At 41.5% G+C, this 18,384-nt stretch overlaps 1 protein-coding gene across 7 annotated transcripts in view; it reads left to right on the top strand.

The window, feature by feature from the left end:
* The window catches only part of LOC117709136 (acyl-coenzyme A amino acid N-acyltransferase 2-like), a 97,066-nt gene extending 80,704 nt beyond the window's left edge, over positions 1–16,362 (top strand). For 2 of the 7 annotated variants that reach the window (XM_076934986.1, XM_076934985.1), the window contains exons 2-5: positions 7,366–7,385; positions 7,582–8,072; positions 9,228–9,430; positions 10,432–16,362. In XM_076934986.1, the coding sequence (XP_076791101.1) occupies positions 7,610–8,072; positions 9,228–9,430; positions 10,432–11,025 (1,260 nt within the window). In that variant the 5' untranslated portion in view covers positions 7,366–7,385; positions 7,582–7,609 and the 3' untranslated portion in view covers positions 11,026–16,362. Of the gene's footprint in view, positions 1–7,285; positions 7,390–7,581; positions 8,073–9,227; positions 9,431–10,431 lie in introns of all 7 variants that reach the window. The other 5 variants (XM_076934988.1, XM_076934983.1, XM_076934984.1 and 2 more) reach the window with 5 other exon arrangements.
* The last annotated feature ends 2,022 nt before the right edge of the window (positions 16,363–18,384 follow it).

The following is an 18,384-nucleotide window of genomic DNA, read 5'->3' as shown; positions in this document are numbered from 1 at the left end:
ATGTTCTTTGGGAGGTAAGAATATAGAATATATTATAATAGAGTAACATAGGCGCTTTCAATGAAGGATTGGGCAAAGAACACTGTAAGCAAAATAAAAGTGGAAGAGATTAGGGCTTGAACAGTGTTCTGGGGTAGACAAAAGACTAAAATAAAGGGAGCATTGCTTTTTTTTTTTTTCAGTAAATTCACTCCATATTAATTAAGAAAATGTAGTCATAGCAACTTAGAATGTGAACATTTCAGTAGATAGACCCACTAATATGTTTAGTATGCCACTAGGTATTTTTCAGGGCATCCTAAGAAACAATGAAATTAAAAACCTATATGTCTTATAGCTCTTTAGTAAAATACCTGGCTCTCAGAATTCAAGTAAAAAAAAAAATAATAATAAAGCCAGCAATCAGTCAAAACAGCTCCTGTTCTCTAGTTAGAAAGATATAGATCAGAAAGGACAGACATATCCATGTCCTGTAATCCGATGAGCAAAAGGAAATTCTGTTGTCCTCTACTGAGCAGAAACAGGACAACTGCCTCCAATGCTTCCCAGTGATGCTGCTTCTGGGGAAGTATGGTGGCTCCATTTCTTGTTCTTCAAGCTCCCAGTAGAGTTAGATAGCCAAAGGAGAAAGGGTTGTCTGAAGGTGATCATCCTAGCTATTCTCACAGAAAAAGTTACAAAGTTCATAAGGGAAAGGAAAAATCAGCTTGTCCAAAACAAAGTGTCTGTGACTTTGGTACCATAGACATGATTATTCAGCAGTGTTGGCATAGAAAGTGTAGCAGAAAACACTTCCTCTATAAAGCCCTTTATTTTATTTTCAGGAAATGCAAAACAAAGGCACTCAGGTTTGTTCTGATGAGTAGAAAAACCTGTGAGTACAGGAAGCAAAGAGCCCATACCCAATTCCTCCCGGAAAGAATAGAAAAAAAAAAATGGAAAAAGAAGGAGAAAATGTTACTTTGTATTTTTTAAAAAAAATTAAGTTTCAGAGACAGGTGTTAATATTCAGCTACTGGAGAAACTGAGAAAAGAATTTGTTCAGCTCATGAAATGAAGCTAGCCTGGACAATATAGCAAGACCTGTTTCTTTAATAAAGTGTGTGTGTCCCTCATAGAAATAGGAGGGCGGATGGGATAAGAGGTTTTCTGGGGGGAATGGGAGAGGGAATAAATTGAAAGGTAAATAAATAAAATATTCAATAAAAAACCATAACGGAGCTGATAATTTATTATGGCGATTACGTATAATCTTTGAGGACAAGGTATTGTGGAAGAGGCCCATGGAACTTTAAAAAGATTCCTGAAACATGCTGTTGCTGAGACAAAGAATGATGCTGACCTGTGAGCTTGCTGAGTGCCCTGACCAGTGTGACTGGGGAGCTGTATTGGACATATGTTCCTGACCCACCTTTGCTTAACTATATCCCAGATGGGACAAGCTGCCTTGCCTCAAGCTTTTAGACCTTGTGGGACTGAGAATCAAAAAGAGAAATTATAATGTCGCTTGTATTTTTCTTAAAGGTGCCCAGCTATTAAGACTCAATCATGTACTGGTCTAGAGATCAATCCAATATGGGAAATAACAGTCTTCATTTGGAAGGCTGGATCTGGACATTTTCAGAGACATATTTGGAAGTTAGCTGCAGTTCTCTATAATGTTATGATAGCAAGAGATAAAGTTGGGACAGGATCTGGATTTCAGACAAGGGTTAGTGCATGTTTTAAGGCTCTTTTAATTGTCAAGCTAAAATTGGTTTGGTCTCTTCTATAGTATTTATTGTAAGTTGTATTTACTGTTTAAGTTCCAGTTGTGTTAGTGTGTTGAAACCTGGCATGTCTGTTATGGGGGTCTATCAATCAGTTTTTGTCTTACTGCCCTGAGTATTAGAAAACCTTGATTTTCTAAAAAAAACAAGGTTGAAGGTGCTGGAAGAAGTGAAGGCTTTAAGCAGAAGCAAGAGAGTAGTGGCTTGGTTATTGCTGGTATAACAGCTTTAATTTTACTAATTGCTAGCACCACTGCTTCTGCAATAGCATTGACACAAGGAGTTAAGACAGCTATTCTTGTTAACCATCTAGCAAAAAAATGTTACTAATATATTGAGTATACAAAAGGATTTATATAGGTATCTGGAACAACAGTTTGATGCTCTATAACCCATTCAAATTATCTGAAGGAGGTTCAGGATTCAAGAGTTAGGAGCCATCTCAAGTGTCATGACAAATACCATTGGAGTAGTGTTACTTCTAAAATCTACAATGATTGTCATTATAATTAGAAAAAAAGTTTAAAGACACCTGTAGGGTATTTGGCATAATCCTAACACCTCTCTGGGTGTGTTAACTTTGCATAGTGAGATTATGAATTTAAAGAATGCTGCTCTGTTGAGCTTTGATGCTGCAGATAATGCTTATAAAATTATCCATGGCCTGAGGTCAATATTTTCATTTTAGTTAAACCTCGGGAATGGCATACATAGCTTGATCAGGCTAGCCCTTCTTGTCCTGGGAATACTTTTATTTCTGCCCATCTTGTTAAAGCTTATCTCTAAGTACATCAACAGGCTGGCAGCCAAAGTACATGACTTGAAACTGATAATGGACCCCTCAGACAGAGTAATTAATTTAACAGTCTGGCAAGCCAAGGACTGGTAAGATTCTGCACAGAGCCTTACCAACCTAAGACAGAAGTGCATTGCTTATGATAATGCATATTCCATGCCCGGATAAGGAAGGCTTTCATGTCAGAAGGACCTAAGACAGGCTCAGTCTGGTTTATGCAATAAAAAGGGGGTGGGGGGATGTGGAGAGCTTTTGGGGCTGCCTGGCAGGAATGTGACATTAGTCAAGGACAAGGAAATGAACTGCTTGGAAAGAATCTGACATAGGCCAAGGGCAAGGAAATGGACTGTAGGCAGGAATCTGACATTGGGCTGAAATAGAGAAGTAATTTCAGGCAGAAATCTAAATCCTAGGCTAGAACCAGGAAGAAATTTTAGGAAGGAATCTAAATCTTAGGCCAGAACCAAGAGGTAATTATAGACAGAAATCTAAATCTTAAGCTAGAACAAAGAAGTAGGCTTCAGGCATGAAAATGACTTTGGGCTAGGACAGGGAAGTATGTTCGGATAAGCCCTTAGAAATACTGATCACAGGAGTGATTACCAGACTCTGATTGTTGTCATGCATGTTCTTTGATTATCTGGGTTGATTGTCTTCCTTGTTCCTGGACTATTTACATCTATTGGATTGCTAGTTCCTCAACCTAGAACTGACCTTAATACTTGTATGTAATTTAAAGGTAAAAAAGTAGGAGGGGGGATGGGATAGGGGATTAACAGGTGGGGAGAATAGGAAAGGGGGATGGCATCTGAAATGTAAATAAATAAAATATCGAAAAAAAAGTGTGTGTGTGTGTGTGTGTGTGTGTGTGTGTGTGTGTGTGAATTGTAACATATTTTTAGGCACTGCCCTTCCACTGCTACATTAAAAATAAACTTAGTTCTTGTGAGATAGTGGAGGCAGAGGATTAGGAGTTCAAGGATAGCCTCAGCCACAAAGTGAGTTTGAAACCTGACTGAGCTGCATGATATCCTGGTTTCAAACAAAACAAAACAAACAAACAAACAAAAACCAAAAACTACCACCAACAAAGCACCCAAAGCTGAATTCAGGATGTTCAGTAAGTGATAAAGATCTAGCTGTGAGTAATTGTAAATTTCAACATGAACCAGTGGCTCTAGATGGGCCACAAAGCGGAAGGGCAATACAAATAGCTGTTCCATTCTGGCCTATAGGTAACAAAGTCAAAGGAAACAGATGTCAGTATAAGTACTGTTTTTCCTTCCAGGCCATAAAACTAAAAGGCATGCAGATGATGATAAAGAAATTTAGTATTCCTTGTTGTTAAAACACACTCATTGATTTCTATACCACGTAGCAACTCTCAGCTGAGTACAAGGTTAAATGTTTGTAGTATACACATATGCATGCATGTGTGTGTGTGTGTGTGTGAAAAAGAGAGAGAGAGAAAATGAGTGAGTGAGAGACAGAGACAGAGAGACAGAAAGAGACAGAGAGACTGAAAGAGACAGAGACAGAGAGAATGAGTCAAGGTCTTATTGTGCGACCACTCAGCAGAGCCTGGAACTTGCTATGTAGCTCATCTTGGTCTCAAGCTGTGTTAATTCTTCTGCCTCTACCTCTTAAATAGCAGGGTTGCAGGTGTGCTTCACTGTGTTCACTATAAATGGGACAGTACTAAGGTTGACTATTCTCGGTCTCCGTTGGCCCTGTAGGGTGGAACACTGCTTTCATGTCCAAGGTCCTGGTCAATTTTGGAAGAGGGCGTTCTTGCACTCCTTCAATTAAAACTACAAGGGACAGAGACCCTAAGAGCACTCCTCTCCTTTTTCCTTTGTTTCTGCCTTGTCTCTCCAAGATGTTTTCATCCTTACTTTATAAGAAACTGTAACTTTCCGGGTAGCAAGATGACTTAGCAGATAAGAGTGCTTGCCTTCAAGCCTGATGATCTGTATGTCCCTGCGATCTTCATGGTGGAAGGAGAAAACTGACTCATGCAGTATGTCCTCTGACCACACATGCAAACAGACAGACAGACAGATACACACACACACACACAGAGAGAGAGAGAGAGAGAGAGAGACAGAGAGAGAGAGAGAGAGAGAGAGAGAGAGAGAGAGAGAGAGAGACCCCACATACACACACAGACACACATTCACATAGCACATACAGACACACACACCCCACATACACACACAGACACACAGACAGACACACACACACCACAGACAGATACACACAGACACACACACCCCACATACACAGACACACACATACACACACAGACATAGACACACACAAATATACACACAGACATAGACACACACACATACTAAATCTATGTCATTTTACAATTCTAACTTTCCATTTTCCATATTCACTCTCCTTTCAAGGACATTCTTTCTTGTTCTGACTCCAATAAATTCTCCTCATGTTCCATTCTATGTTGCTTTAAAATCCCTTTACCAATCAAACTGTGAGCCTGTAAAAGAGACCCTGTGCCCCTCGTTGCATCACCACCATAATAGATTACTATTATTATCTGATTACTCTCATACCAAATTGGGCAGGAGAGGTGTACTGTTTTGGATCCATGTGTTACTTCCCTTTAAACTTCACAAATATTTCATGTTGGGTATAATGTTCAAAGCATTAATGCTCAATTTATTCAAAACCACAAAACTACAGTTTTATAATAGCTATAATAGCTGAGATACAAATCTGTGGGATCAAATCTAGTTAGAACTCTCAGTTTTGCTCTCCATTACTAACCAGAGTTTAGCATGTCATTTAGCTCATGTCATCACTGTAACCTTTGGCCAATGTTCCTGCTCTCTCCCCCTCCTCAGCTACTCTCTCCCTCTCCTCCCCTGCATCTCTCCCACTTCTCCCCCACACTCTCCTTCTCTCCATTCCCTAGCATGGCCTTATCCGCTGGAAACCCTGAAGGTCATAAAGCCAATACTGCTGCTTGACACAGTTCCAGCAAGGCTGAGCAGATTGCTACAATCGCTGTCCTTCTGTCTCTAACTTTTGGGCTTTGGTCTCTGAGAGTCGCATTCATGGCTACTTTCTGCATTGTGAAAATTTCATGTCTTTTTCTGAAAAAAAATTATGTCTGAGTCTTTTTAGGAAAATCCTAAAATTAACTTTATCTGGCCACATTTGAAAGTCTTCCTTTTTGCCTTGGAGATCACTGAGAACAGATGAGCACATAGTTAGATGAGACCATCACTCCAGAAATCTTCTTGTGGAATCTGCCCCTGAGCTAACTCAAACAGTATAATTGGTGCAGAGTAAGCAAAGACAACTGACAATCTCTGACTGTCCAGGAGAAACGGTATAGATTCAAGATATCTTTTTACCATAGACTTAGAGGTCTCTCGGAATGTTGTTTAAAGATAGGGATTTGTGGGGAGCCGACAGAAGGCAGCTATCATCCTTGCAGCCATCTTGAGCCATATACCCTGACCAGAGACTTGATTGCATTAGCCTACAACAGCTGAGCACACTCTGATAACATCTTGCTTTAGATACCCAGGATTTTCCCTTGGGTGTGTGAGACTTAAAGGTGTGTGACTTAAGGGCGTGACTTAGAGATAAGATTTAGAGACAAGACCTAAGCGCATGATTAAAGGCGTGACTTAGAAGTGAGACATATAAAAGGCTAGAGGCAGACAGAGAAAGCAACAGATTACTTGACATTCGGTAGAAGACACTTGGCTCTAGAGAGAACAATTTGAAGTAACAGAGATTCAGACACTAGGAGTAGGAGTAGACATTAGACGCTTGGAGGAGGAACAGAGAATCAGACACTTCAGCAGAACAATTTGGAGCAACAGATTATTAGGCACTTGGAAGTACAACTTGGAGTTAGTTATTAGACATTAGAGAGTACAACTTGGAGTACAACTTGGAACTAGGAATTAGGTTAAAGAGTACAACTTGGAGTTAGTTATTAAGCATTAGGTATTAGGCACTTGGAAGGGAGCTTGGAACTTGGAGGCACTAGTCACTAGGGACTAGAAACTAGGGACTAGGAACTCAAGACTTGGGACTTAGAGAGAAGAAGAGAGACTGAAGAATAAAGGGATTGAATCACACTCTGTCTGGTCTCCATTCTTCGAATCCATCCTCACTCTCTCTCTCGCTGAACCCCAACCCCCAGACTGCAGCAGCTTGGGGAAGTGCAAGCTCTAACAGTTTAGCCCCCAAGGCTTTGGTAGTGCCATTCTCAACATTTTTGGCCCCCAAATGTGGGGCAGCTCGGGCCTCGACAGGGATTCATACAGGGTACACCCATAGAGGAATAAAACTCAGTAAGTTAGACAGTCTAAAATAAACGTTTTCTACTTTATAGTGTAGATGATAAAACATACAGAGAAAGAAGTTAGGCATTGGTATTTGCTATTCATTGAAAGATCCGTTCAGATACTTTCTGTCTATGAAAGAAAGCTGCCATATAATAAATGTATTTGCTTTGGAGGAAACATTCTTTAGATTCTTTACATTGGAGTTATTATAGGGATGATAATAAGAGTAAATACTGTTTCGTTCATGTTTTCTAATTGTGACTGAACTTGCAACTTTAGACATGTACAGAAAGATCAGCATAACCTGCACCACTTGAATAATCATTAATCTGTCTATTCTGTGAAACTTGTCTAAATAAAGAAGGACCTGGTAGATAGTAAGTCAGAGCCACAGAAGCAGCCTGATTGCTAGACAGTCAGGAATTCCCCTTATCATTGCCTGACTTCCTCCCTCCTCTTGCTGACTCCTTATCTTCAAGACCCTGGGTCGGTGAGAGGAAACACACACACGCACACGCACACGCACACGCACACACACACACACACACACACACCTGCCACCACTGACCCCTTCCCACTTTCCAGTGCTACACATTTTGTTCTAAAGTCCTTGAAAGGCTTGAGGACAGCCTTGCCTTGAACTTTTAAGTCTTCAGCTCATTTTTTCCCTCTTTCATCGCAGGGTGGAAGTGCCTCTGAAGAGTTTGACAATGTTCCAGTTGATAGCCACACCTTCAAATGCCCTGGCGGATGAGCCCGTGTCCATCCGAGCAATAGGCCTTCCTCCATCGCAGATAGTGACCATCAAGGCGACAGTGAAAGATGAGAAGGACAATCTGTTCCAATCCCAAGCCTTCTACAAGGCTAACAACGCTGGTGAGGTGGACGTGGAGCAGGCATCGGCCTTGGGGGGTGACTACGTAGGGGTCCACCCAATGGGCCTCTTTTGGTCTCTGAAACCCAAGAGGGCTTTCCACAGGCTGGTCAAGAAAGATGTGATGAACACCCCCCTTCGAATCTGTCTGGAACTGTACGACTTTATTTACTTGCAAGATACAGTCAGAATTCCACCCAAGGCCAGCCAGACAGTGCAGCGCTGGTTTGTTGGTCCTGGGGTTAAGCGGGAGCAGATCCGAGAAAGTCGGGTGCGGGGAGCCCTTTTTCTCCCTCCAGGTGAGAATTATCTTTGTTGATACATAATATAGTTGCTTACTTTTTTTTCTGCTTGTGAGCTGTTTTTGCTATAGGAATGTTTGTAGGATCTTGGGTAGATAGGTATATGAAATAGGTATAGAGACCAGTTACTGATAATGTATAAATATAATTTTAAAATTATTATTTGGTATCCTTATAATTGTACCATTTATTAGAAAAGAAAGCAAATTTGCAAACTGATAAGATGAATGGACTTGCCCATTTTTCCAAATGGAATTAAGCTTTGGTTAAATACTTGAGAATATAGGGTGTGAATAATCATCTTCACTGTTTTTCAGGATTGGCTAAGATTTTGGTTTCATAATTATCAGTCCTAAGAATTCTGTTTCACATAAATATGTAGAACCACATTGTACCAGTATGTTTAGGGCCACTTAAAAATATGTTTGAAATTCTACCCTTATCTTCAGTCAAAGGTCACTTGATGAGATTTTTCTGAAACTCAAGTCAGTAAGGTAGAAGGCAATTTTAAAAATCAGACACTCTAACACAATACAATAAGAAGATTTGCAACTTTGATACATGCTGAGGAATGATGGCTGGAACACACCAGAAGCCCTCCTGCTCTCTGTAATTAAACACTATGTGTCTATATGAACAAAGAACTGTTATGCTGTAAAAGTACTGTGGTCCATTGCATGCAACAAAGAAACTAGAATCTGAGCCCAGGTGTTGGAGGTCACAAAGATTGGTGACTGCTATACTGACACCTGTGGAGATAAGTGGGCCTGCTATGCATTCAGAACCACAGTAAAGTGAAGTCCTGTGGGCACCAGCAGACCTTAGAACCACTACTCATTTTATTTTGAATTAAATTTGACCACTGCATGTTCAAATGATTTCTTATGGTTGACTTTCTCCCATATTCACTTATATGAGCCCATATGGATGTGTGACTCACAATTAGAGGACCTAGGATATAAGATAACAATTTGGATGAAATAAAATGTGCACTGTCATGTGAACATGTGTTTATGCGTGCATGCATGTGTGAGCGTGTATGGACATGCACCACTGTGTGTCTATAAACACTTTGTTGTGCTGCCTTTGCTTTGACTGTCATACTTAGCTCTCTTTTGATGCCATTTTCTTGTTTCTTTTTTTTTCTGCCAGGGGAAGGTCCTTTCCCAGGAATTATTGATTTGTTTGGGTTCATTGGGGGTCTAGTTGAATTTCGAGCCAGTCTTTTGGCTTCCCATGGCTTTGCAGTGCTGGCATTAGCGTATTTCGCCTATGAAGACCTACCTGAGGAACTGCTAGAGGAGGACTTGGACTATTTTGAGGAAGCTGCCAACTTCCTACTAGCTCACCCCAAGGTATTGAAAACACGTTTTGTTTCATCTTGTGAAATCGTAGGAAAAGCAAAGCACAGATGTCTGGTCTAACCTGTGCAGTCTTGGGCAGAGCACAGTTAACATTTTAAGAATGACAAACTTGTTGAGTTGGTTACTGATTACTGTTTCCTAACACACAGAAGACAATAAATATATAGTGTGCACATTGTGACACTCTTCACTGGGAAAAGCCAAGACATGTCACATTTGAAGCTCTTGCAATATATTCACATGACCCTCCAATGTTCTATCAGCTACTGATCCTAAATCCTGAACTTGGTATGTTTTCATACATCAGTGATGATCTCTACATGATTCTTTCTCCCAAAGTATTGCTATTTGTGCTAGTGAACAAATATGTGCTAGTGCCTCCTCAGTGCATGGGAGTACAACTGTGCACCACCACCCTTGCCTGCCTTTTAAACATAGATCCAAGGAACTGACTGTGAGGCCTCATGTTTGCCCAGCAAGCACTCTACCAGTGAGCTATCTTCCCAGCCCCAAATACCATCCTCTAGTGAAGTCAAGAATGGGATTCTATGTTCTACAACTACTTCTGCTCTGGTCTTGCTCATTCAATGTTACTGGGTTCTAATTATATTTTTAGAACTTTACTTGAAAATGTTTATTAATCTACTTAAAGACAGGTTCTCCCTATGTAGCCCAGGCTGGAGTGGAACTCAAAATCTCTGGCCTCAGTTTCCCTGGTGTTGTGATTATAGGACCTTGCCACCACACCTATCTCTATAACTCTACTTTTCATGAGGTTATAGTTTGATTGTTTAAAGGTGGATGATATAGCTGCTCCCTCAAGATGGTAAAGCTCAGAGAAGGTATTATTAAATTGGTAGTAGTCTCTAGATCTCCAAAGCTGGGACGACCTGAGTGCCAGAGTTTGACAGTTTGACTGCCTGACCTCCCCTCAGGAGAGCTTCTTCCCAGAGGCAGTGTGTAAACTGTTTTCCCTTTGCTTTGTATTTAAGATCCAACAGCCAGGAATTGGTGTGATCTCCACGAGTAAAGGAGCAGAGATTGGACTGGCCATGGCCTGTTATCTGAAGCAGGTGGCTGCCACAGTCTGCATAAATGGGTCCAGCACCATCTTAGACTTTCCACTAAGATACCGGGATCTGGTGGTGACACCCTTCGGACAGGCTCTGGAACAGACCCAAGTCCATGTTTCAGGGGCTTTATGCTTCCGTCACTGTACACATGATCTTCAGAATAAACTGAACCCACAGAATATACTTCCAGTGGAAAAGGCCCAAGGGAAGATCCTCTTCATTGTGGCAGAGAATGATGAATGCTTGGATGGCAAGTCGCATGCACAGAGGGCCATGGACCAGCTCCGGAGCCATAGGAGAAGCAGTGCAAGGATGCTGGCATACCCTGGGGCAGGCCACCTCATAGAGCCTCCTTATTCTCCCTTTTGCATAGCCTCCTGGCAATCTATCTTGGGTAGACCCTTGCTTTGGGGAGGAGATCCTGTTGCTCATGCAGCAGCCCAGGAACACTCCTGGAGAGAAATCCAAAAGTTCTTCAGGCAACACCTCCTTCAGTCCAGAAGCAAACTCTAAATACTGTGACCATGCTGGAGTAAAGGGCTGGGAGTACATTAGAGAAAAGATTGGAATTGGTGTCGGGGCTAAAAGAATTAGTTAGGGAATGCTGGTAAAGGGTGGAAATGAGGGACAGAATTCCCCTGGCTTCCTTACACTCACATTCATCCCAATTAAATCGGAAGGAAATGAGACAAATATAAGACCAGGACACACGTGCATCTGAGGCATTTCTGATGAATATGTATGTAGTTTGAAATTTTCTTCTTTTTTTAAAAGATCAGTAAAGTTTTGATTTGTTTCGTTTTTTAATTTTTTTTAAAGTCTAGATTTTATCACCCTCTCAGTCCACCCTCTGACTGTTCCACATCCTATACCTCCTCCCCTGTCTCCACAAGGATGTCCCCACTCCTCACTCCTCCTTCTCCCCAACCTCCCACCCCACCACACCTCCCAGCTCCCTGGGGTCTCAAGTGTCTTGAGGGTTAGATGCAACTTCTCTGAACCCAGACTGGCAGTCCTCTGCTGTGTTTGTGTTGGGGGCCTCATATCAGCTGGTGTATACTGTCTGGTTGGAGGCTCAGTGTCTGAGAGATCTTGGGAGTCTAGGTTAGTTGAGACTGCTGGTCCTTCTACAGGGTTGTCCTCCTCCTCAGCTTCTTCCAGATTTTCCTTAATTGAACCACAGGGATCAGCAGCTTCTGTCTATTGGTTGGGTGTAAATATCTGCATCTGACTCTTTTAGAAGCTTGTTGAGTCTTTCGGAGGGCACCATGATAGGTTCCTGTTTGTAAGCACACCATAGCATCAGTAGTATATCAGGCCTTGGGGCCTCCCCCTGAGCTGGATTCTATTTTTGGCCTGGTGCTGGACCTCCTTTTTGTCAGGCTCTACTCCATTTTTGTCCCTACAATTCTTTCAGACAGAAACAATTATCAGTCAGACTTTTTGACTGTGGGATGGCAACCCTATCACTCACTTGATGTCCTGTCTTTCTGCTGGAGGTGGGCTCTACAAGTTCTCTCTTCCCACTGAAGGACATTTCATCTAAGTTCCTTCCCTATGAGTCCTGGAAGCCTCTGGAAGCCTCCCAGGTCTCTGGTACATTCTGGAGGGTCCCCCTACCTCCTACTTCCCAAGGTTGCCTGTTTCCATCTTTCTACTGGCCCTCGGGGCTTCAGTCCTGTTCCCCCCCTGCAATACCTGATTATGTTTCCTTCTTCCCCTCCCTGTCCCTTTTCCCACCCAGGTGCTTCACTCCCCAGGGCCTCCTTTAATTGCTTTCTTCTTCCTTCCAAGTGGGATCCAGGCATCTTCACTTGGGCCATTCTTCTTGTTAACCTTTTTGAGTTCTGTAGATTGTATCCTGGGCATTTTGTATTTTCATTTCTAATATCCACTTATTAGTGAGTACATACCATGCATATCCTTTTGGGTCTGAGTTACTTCACTCAGGATGATATTTTCTAGTTCCATCCATTTGCCTGCAAAACTCAGGATGTCCTCATTCTTAATAGCTGAGTAGTGTTCCATTGTGTAAATGAACCACATTTTCTGCATCCATTCTTCTGTTGTGGGACATCTGGGTTGTTTCTAGCTTCTGGATATCACAAACAAGGCTACTATGAATATAGTGGATCATGTGCCCATGTGGTATGGTGGGGCATCTTTTGGGTATATGCCCAAGAATGGTATAGCTGGATCTTCAGGTAGACCAATTTCTAATTTTCTGAGGAATCTCCAGATTGATTTGTAGAGTGGTTATACCAGTTTGCAACCCCACCAGCAATGGTGTTCCTTTTTCTCTACACCCTCACCAACATGTGCTGTCACCTGAGGTTTTGATCTTAGCTATTCTGATTGGTATAACATAGAATCTCGGGGTCATTTTGATTTGCATTTTCCTCATCACCAAGGACTTTGAACATTTCTTTAAGTGCTTCTCAGCCATTCGAGATTCCTCTGTTGTGAATTCTCTGTCTAGTTCTATACCCCATTTTTTATAGGGTTGTTTGGTGTTTTGGAGGTTAGCTTCTTGAGTTCTTTATATATTTTAGATATTAGCCCTCTATTGGATGTGGGGTTAGTGAAGATTTTTTTTCCCAATCTGTAGGTTATGGATTTATCCTATAGACTATGTCCTTTGCCTTACAGAAGCTTTCCAGTTTCATGAGGTCCCATTTATTAACTCTTTTTTTCTTCTTATGCAATTTTCTGTAAGTCTTTGGTCATTTTTATTTTGTTCTTTTTTTTCTTTTATTGGATATTTTCTTTATTTGCATTTCAAATGATATCCCCTTTCCAGGTCTCCCTTCCAGAACCCCCTGTCCTAACCCCCCTCCCCCTGCCTCTCCACCACCCACCCACCCTTTTCTGCCTTTCAGCCTTGGCATTCTCTTGGTGGGTTTTTCCTTTGATGAATATGAAGTGTCCTTTCTCATCCCGATTGATAACTTTTGGTTGATAAATTTTATTGAACACTAGGATGGATGGCAACTCCAGCTTGTTTCTTGGAACCATTTGCTTGGAAGACCATTCCCCAGCCTTTTACTCTGAGGTAGTGACTGTCTTTGTTATTGAGATGTGTTTCTTGTATGCAGCAAAATGCTGGATGGTGTTTCCATATCCAGTCTGTTTGCTTATGTCTTTTTATATGTGAGTTGAGTCTGTTAATATTGAGAGGTATTAAAGACAGATGATCATTAGTTCCTGTTATGTTTGTTTTTGTAGGTGGAATTATGTGCGGGTAGTTCTCTCCTTTTGGCTTTGTTGTGAAATGACTAATCTTGTTTTTTCTTTGGTGTAGGTACCTTCCTTGTGTTGGAGTTTTCTTTCTAGAATCCTCTGTAAGGGCTGGGTTGGTAGATACTGTTTGCATTTGGTTTTGTCCTGGTATATTTTGATTTCCTCATCTATGTTGGTTGAGAATTTTGCTGGGATTTGTGTTCTCTTAGCGTCTTCGTGACCTCTGTCCAGGCTTTTCTGGCTTTTAGTGTCTCTGTTGAGAAGTCTGGTGTAATTCTGATAGGTCTGCCTTTGTATGTTACTTGGTCCTTTTCTCTAGCCGCTTGTAATATTCTTTCTTTGTTTTGTGCATTTAGTGCTTTGATTATTATGTGTTGAAAGTACTTTCTTTTCTGGTCCCATTTATTTGGTGTTCTATAGGCTTCTTGTACATTTATGGCCATCTCTTTCTTTAGGTTGGGGAAGTTTTTGTCTATGATTTTGTCGAAAATGTTTTCAGGTTATTTGAGCTGGAAATCTTTGCTCTTCTCTATTCCTATTATTCTTAGATTCTTAAATGTCTTTTCATTGTGTCCTGGATTTCCTGGATATTTTGGGTTAGGAGTTTTTTATGTTTGAAATTTTTTGACAGTTGTGTTGATTTTTCTAAGGTACCATTTACACTTGAGATTCTCTCTTCTATCTCTTGTATTCTGTTGGTGATAGTTACATCTGTAATTCCTGACCTTTTCCTAGGTTTTCCATTTTCAGGGTTGCCTCTGTTTGTGTTTTCTTTATCTTTTTCTACTTCCACTTTTAGGTCCTGGACTGTTTTATTCAATTCCATCACCTATTTCTGTTTGGTTGTTTTTTTCCTGCGTTTCTTTAAGGGATTTATTTGTTTCCTCTTTAAGGGCTTCTACCTGTGTTTTCCTGTATTTCTTTCAATGAGTTATTTATATCCTCCTTAAAGGACTCTATTATCTTCATGAGATATGATTTTAGATCAGCTTCTTGATTTTTAGGTGTGTTGGTGTATTCAGGGCTTACTGTGGTGGGAGTACTAGGTTCTGATGATGCACACATATATTGGCTCCTGTTGCTTCTGGTCTTGTGCTTGCCTCTTGACATTTGGCTTTCCCTGGTGTTTGGTGGTCTGAGTGTCTCTGTCTGAAGCCTGCCTCTTTTGTCCTTGGTTTGCTTCAGGTCTCCTAGTGGACCTGTGGCCATGCCTGTAGCAGACTTCCTGTGAGGCCTTCTGACTGTGGGGTCTTCAGAGGTGCATGTATGCTGGTGACTTGTTGTGCTGGCTGCAGTGGATCTTCTGGGTGGCCTTCTGGGAGGCCTTCAGACTGTGGGGTCTTCAGAGGGGCAGTCAAGCTGTTGCCCTTTGTGTAGCTGTTCTCCAGGGAGGCCAGTGGACTGTGGGTTCTGTTTCTCTGGGTACAGCAGAACTCCAGGGAGTCTTTCAGGCTGTTGGGTGAGTTGCCCTGCAAGCTGCAGAGCCCCTGGGAGGTCTTCAGACTGTGGTGTCAGTTGCCCGGGTGCCTTGTGTGCATAGGAACTTTTGAGATGCCTTCAGGCTGTGGTATCTTCAGAAGAGCAGACAAGCTGGCGATTTGCCCTGGCAGAAGGCACCAGCTGTAAGGGGAGTAGGATTTGTGGGGCATGGGGTTTGGGGTTGATGGGTCCTGAGTCCACTGGGCACCCAGCAGCAGCTGTGGGCCTTCAGGAGAGTTCTTACCAGTTGCCCTGTGTGCATTGGACCTCCTGAGATGCCTTCAGGCTGTGGTGTCTTCAGGGGAGCAGACTAGCTGTCAATGTGCCTGAAATTTGCTAAATTAGATTTTAGTTTATATATTGGAATACATTAGTATTCAGAAATTGTGATATTTTTGCAAACTGATAAACACTGTGTGTGTGTGTGTGTGTGTGTGTGTGTGTGTGTGTGTGTGTGTGTCCCCAGTTAAGGATTCATTTGATCTAGGCATTTTCAATCCAAATAAAATCTGTAAAACTGCCAATCTTTTTTTTAAACGTGGGATGCTTCTCTTTATTCTAAGTATATATTACTTTTTTTTAAAAAAAATAGGAGTGTAATCAAATTTAATTCAAGTGTGTTTGTGGCATTTATTGAAGCTGAGTGAACTGTGTAAACAAGATTTTTAGAGCAATGTCTGGCATATAGCTCTCACCTGATCAGGGTTAGTCGTTCTGGCACCATACTGATTTCTTCTCTGATGTCATCATGCTTTTTCTCTTCTCAGCTCTTACAGTGGGTTATGTTCATGGTCACTAAGCATTACTTCTGCTCCTTCATTTAATTTGAATAGATGAAATTCCCGCATTGATTAACAAGGGTTCTAACGTTGCTTTTTGGAGCCGATCTCATCATTTATATTTTTGCAGACTTTCGGTTGTTTTCTAGAGCATGTTCTTTTCGTAAATTATTCTCACACAGACTTTGTTTTTTCTCTCTTTTCTCTCTTTTCTCTCAGTGTGACCTATCTAAATATTTGGATATTTTATCTCTTTAAGTAGTGACTCCTGCTTCACTTATTGGTCAAATCTTTTAAAATCCAGTGCTGATTTATTACATTTTCAAATAAATGAATCTGTGTTCTGTGTTTATGGGTTTTTTTGTTTATTTGTTCCCGATGTGTAGTGTTCTCTTTTTGTTTATTTCTAGTTTGTGTTTTTCTTTAACAAAAGGCAGTTTTACCAAAGCGAAAAAGGCCATAGCGTGGTAGGGGCAGGAGAGGACGAACGCGGCTTTGCCATGGAGGGATCAGATTGGTACTACCAAGACCCACCACTCACGTTGGCCTGTAAAAAGGGACAGTTTACATGATGGACTTCATGAAAGGAATTAACAGGTATTGATGGTGCTACTAAAAGCCAGTGCTTACAACATGTTGAACTTGAATCTAATCAAGGCTTTAATCATTTACCAGCATTGCGACAGAGAACAAACTAAATTTCACCATGAGTAAACGAATCCAGATGTCAGGTTATCCGGTGGGTCAACTGTTCTAGAGCTTTGTCAATTCATTGTGTGGGCAGCACTAAGTTAGGCTGGAAAGATAAAAATTCTGTGAAAGGCCCTGATTTGAGGAGAATCGCTATAACCATAAATTAGGAGATGGAGAAAAGGTTAGATTTTTATTTTTAGTTCGTAATGGGGACATGTTAGTGTGATGTTTTGATGTGTATGTTAGATCATGGCCTACCACTTTAAGACTCTTGAAGAGACCAAGTCTATACCCTGAAAAAATTCAAAACTTACCACTATAACTCTCCCCACTCTTTCCCTCCATTCTCCCCCATCTCTGTGACAGATATTTAAAATGATGTGACCTCAAGACTGTCTATTGCACCTCTCTCTGCTCCCTCTTCCATCTCTCCTTCTCCTTCTTCTTTCAAACAGGCATTTGAAAAGGCGGTGGCATCACAGCCCTTCACCCCCAACGCTGAAAGAAAGATTATAGCTAGATCCAGTAACTGGGTGCTTAACAGATAGGCTGTGCTGAAATGTTATGTGATTTAAATAACATGGCATTAAACTTCCACTTTCCTCCAAAACATATGAAAGCCAGTATACATCCATTGTTTGGGAATTATATAAAGCCTTGTCTGTTGTCATGGTGTTCAGGTTATCTCTATGCTAGTATAAGTTGGCCCTCTTTTTTTGTTTATTTTTATTTTTATTGGATATTGGATATTATATTTAATTTCAGATTTTATCCCATTATCTCCATTACCCCCACCACCCAGGAACCCCCATGCCATCCCCCCTCCTCATGCTTCTATGAAGATGTGCCCCCACCTGCCCACCCACTCCCAACTCCCCACCCTCAAATTCCCCCCACACTCGGTGTTCAGCCTTCATGGGACCAAGGATCTCCTCTCCCACCTATGCCCGACAAGACCATCCTCCCCTACATGTTCAGATGAAGTCATGGGTTTTTCCCTATGTCCTCCCAGGCTGGTGGTTTAGACCCTGGGGAGCTCTGGTTGGTTGGTATTGTTGCACTCCTCATGGGGCCACAAACCCTTTCTGCTCCTTCAATCTTCTCTCTAATTCTCCAGTGGGAAACCCTTGATCAGATCAGTAGTTAGCTGTGAGCATTTGCCTCTGAATATGTCAGACTCTGGAAAACCACTAAGGAGACAGCTATATCAGGCTCTTGTCAGCATGAACTTCCTGCCATCCACATCACTGTCTACCTTTGGTGACTGTACATGGGATGGATACCCAGGTGGAATGGTCTCCAGACGGCCCCTCCTTCAGTTTCTGTCCCACACTTTGTCTCCATATTTACTGCCTTGAGTATTTTTGTTACTCCTTCTAAGTAAGACCAAGGCATCCACACTTGGTCTTCCTTCTTCATGAGCTTCATGTGGTCTGTGAGTTGACTCTTGGCTATTCCAAGCTTTTGAGCTAATATCTGCTTATCAGTGAATGCTCTTTTGTGCTCTTTTGTGATTGAGTTAACTCACTCAGGATGATAATTTCTAGTTCCATCCATTTACTTAAGAATTTCTCAAATTCATTATGTTCAATAGCTGAGTACTACTCCATTGTGTAAATGTACCACATTTTTTTGTATCCATTCTGTGCCGCGCCGACCACCCTGACCAGCAGGGAAGAAA

Source organism: Arvicanthis niloticus, chromosome 5 (assembly GCF_011762505.2).
Source record: "Arvicanthis niloticus isolate mArvNil1 chromosome 5, mArvNil1.pat.X, whole genome shotgun sequence".
NCBI lineage: Eukaryota > Metazoa > Chordata > Mammalia > Rodentia > Muridae > Arvicanthis > Arvicanthis niloticus.
Note: the sequence above shows the minus strand (reverse complement) of the source record. Positions and strands in the feature narration are given on the sequence as shown.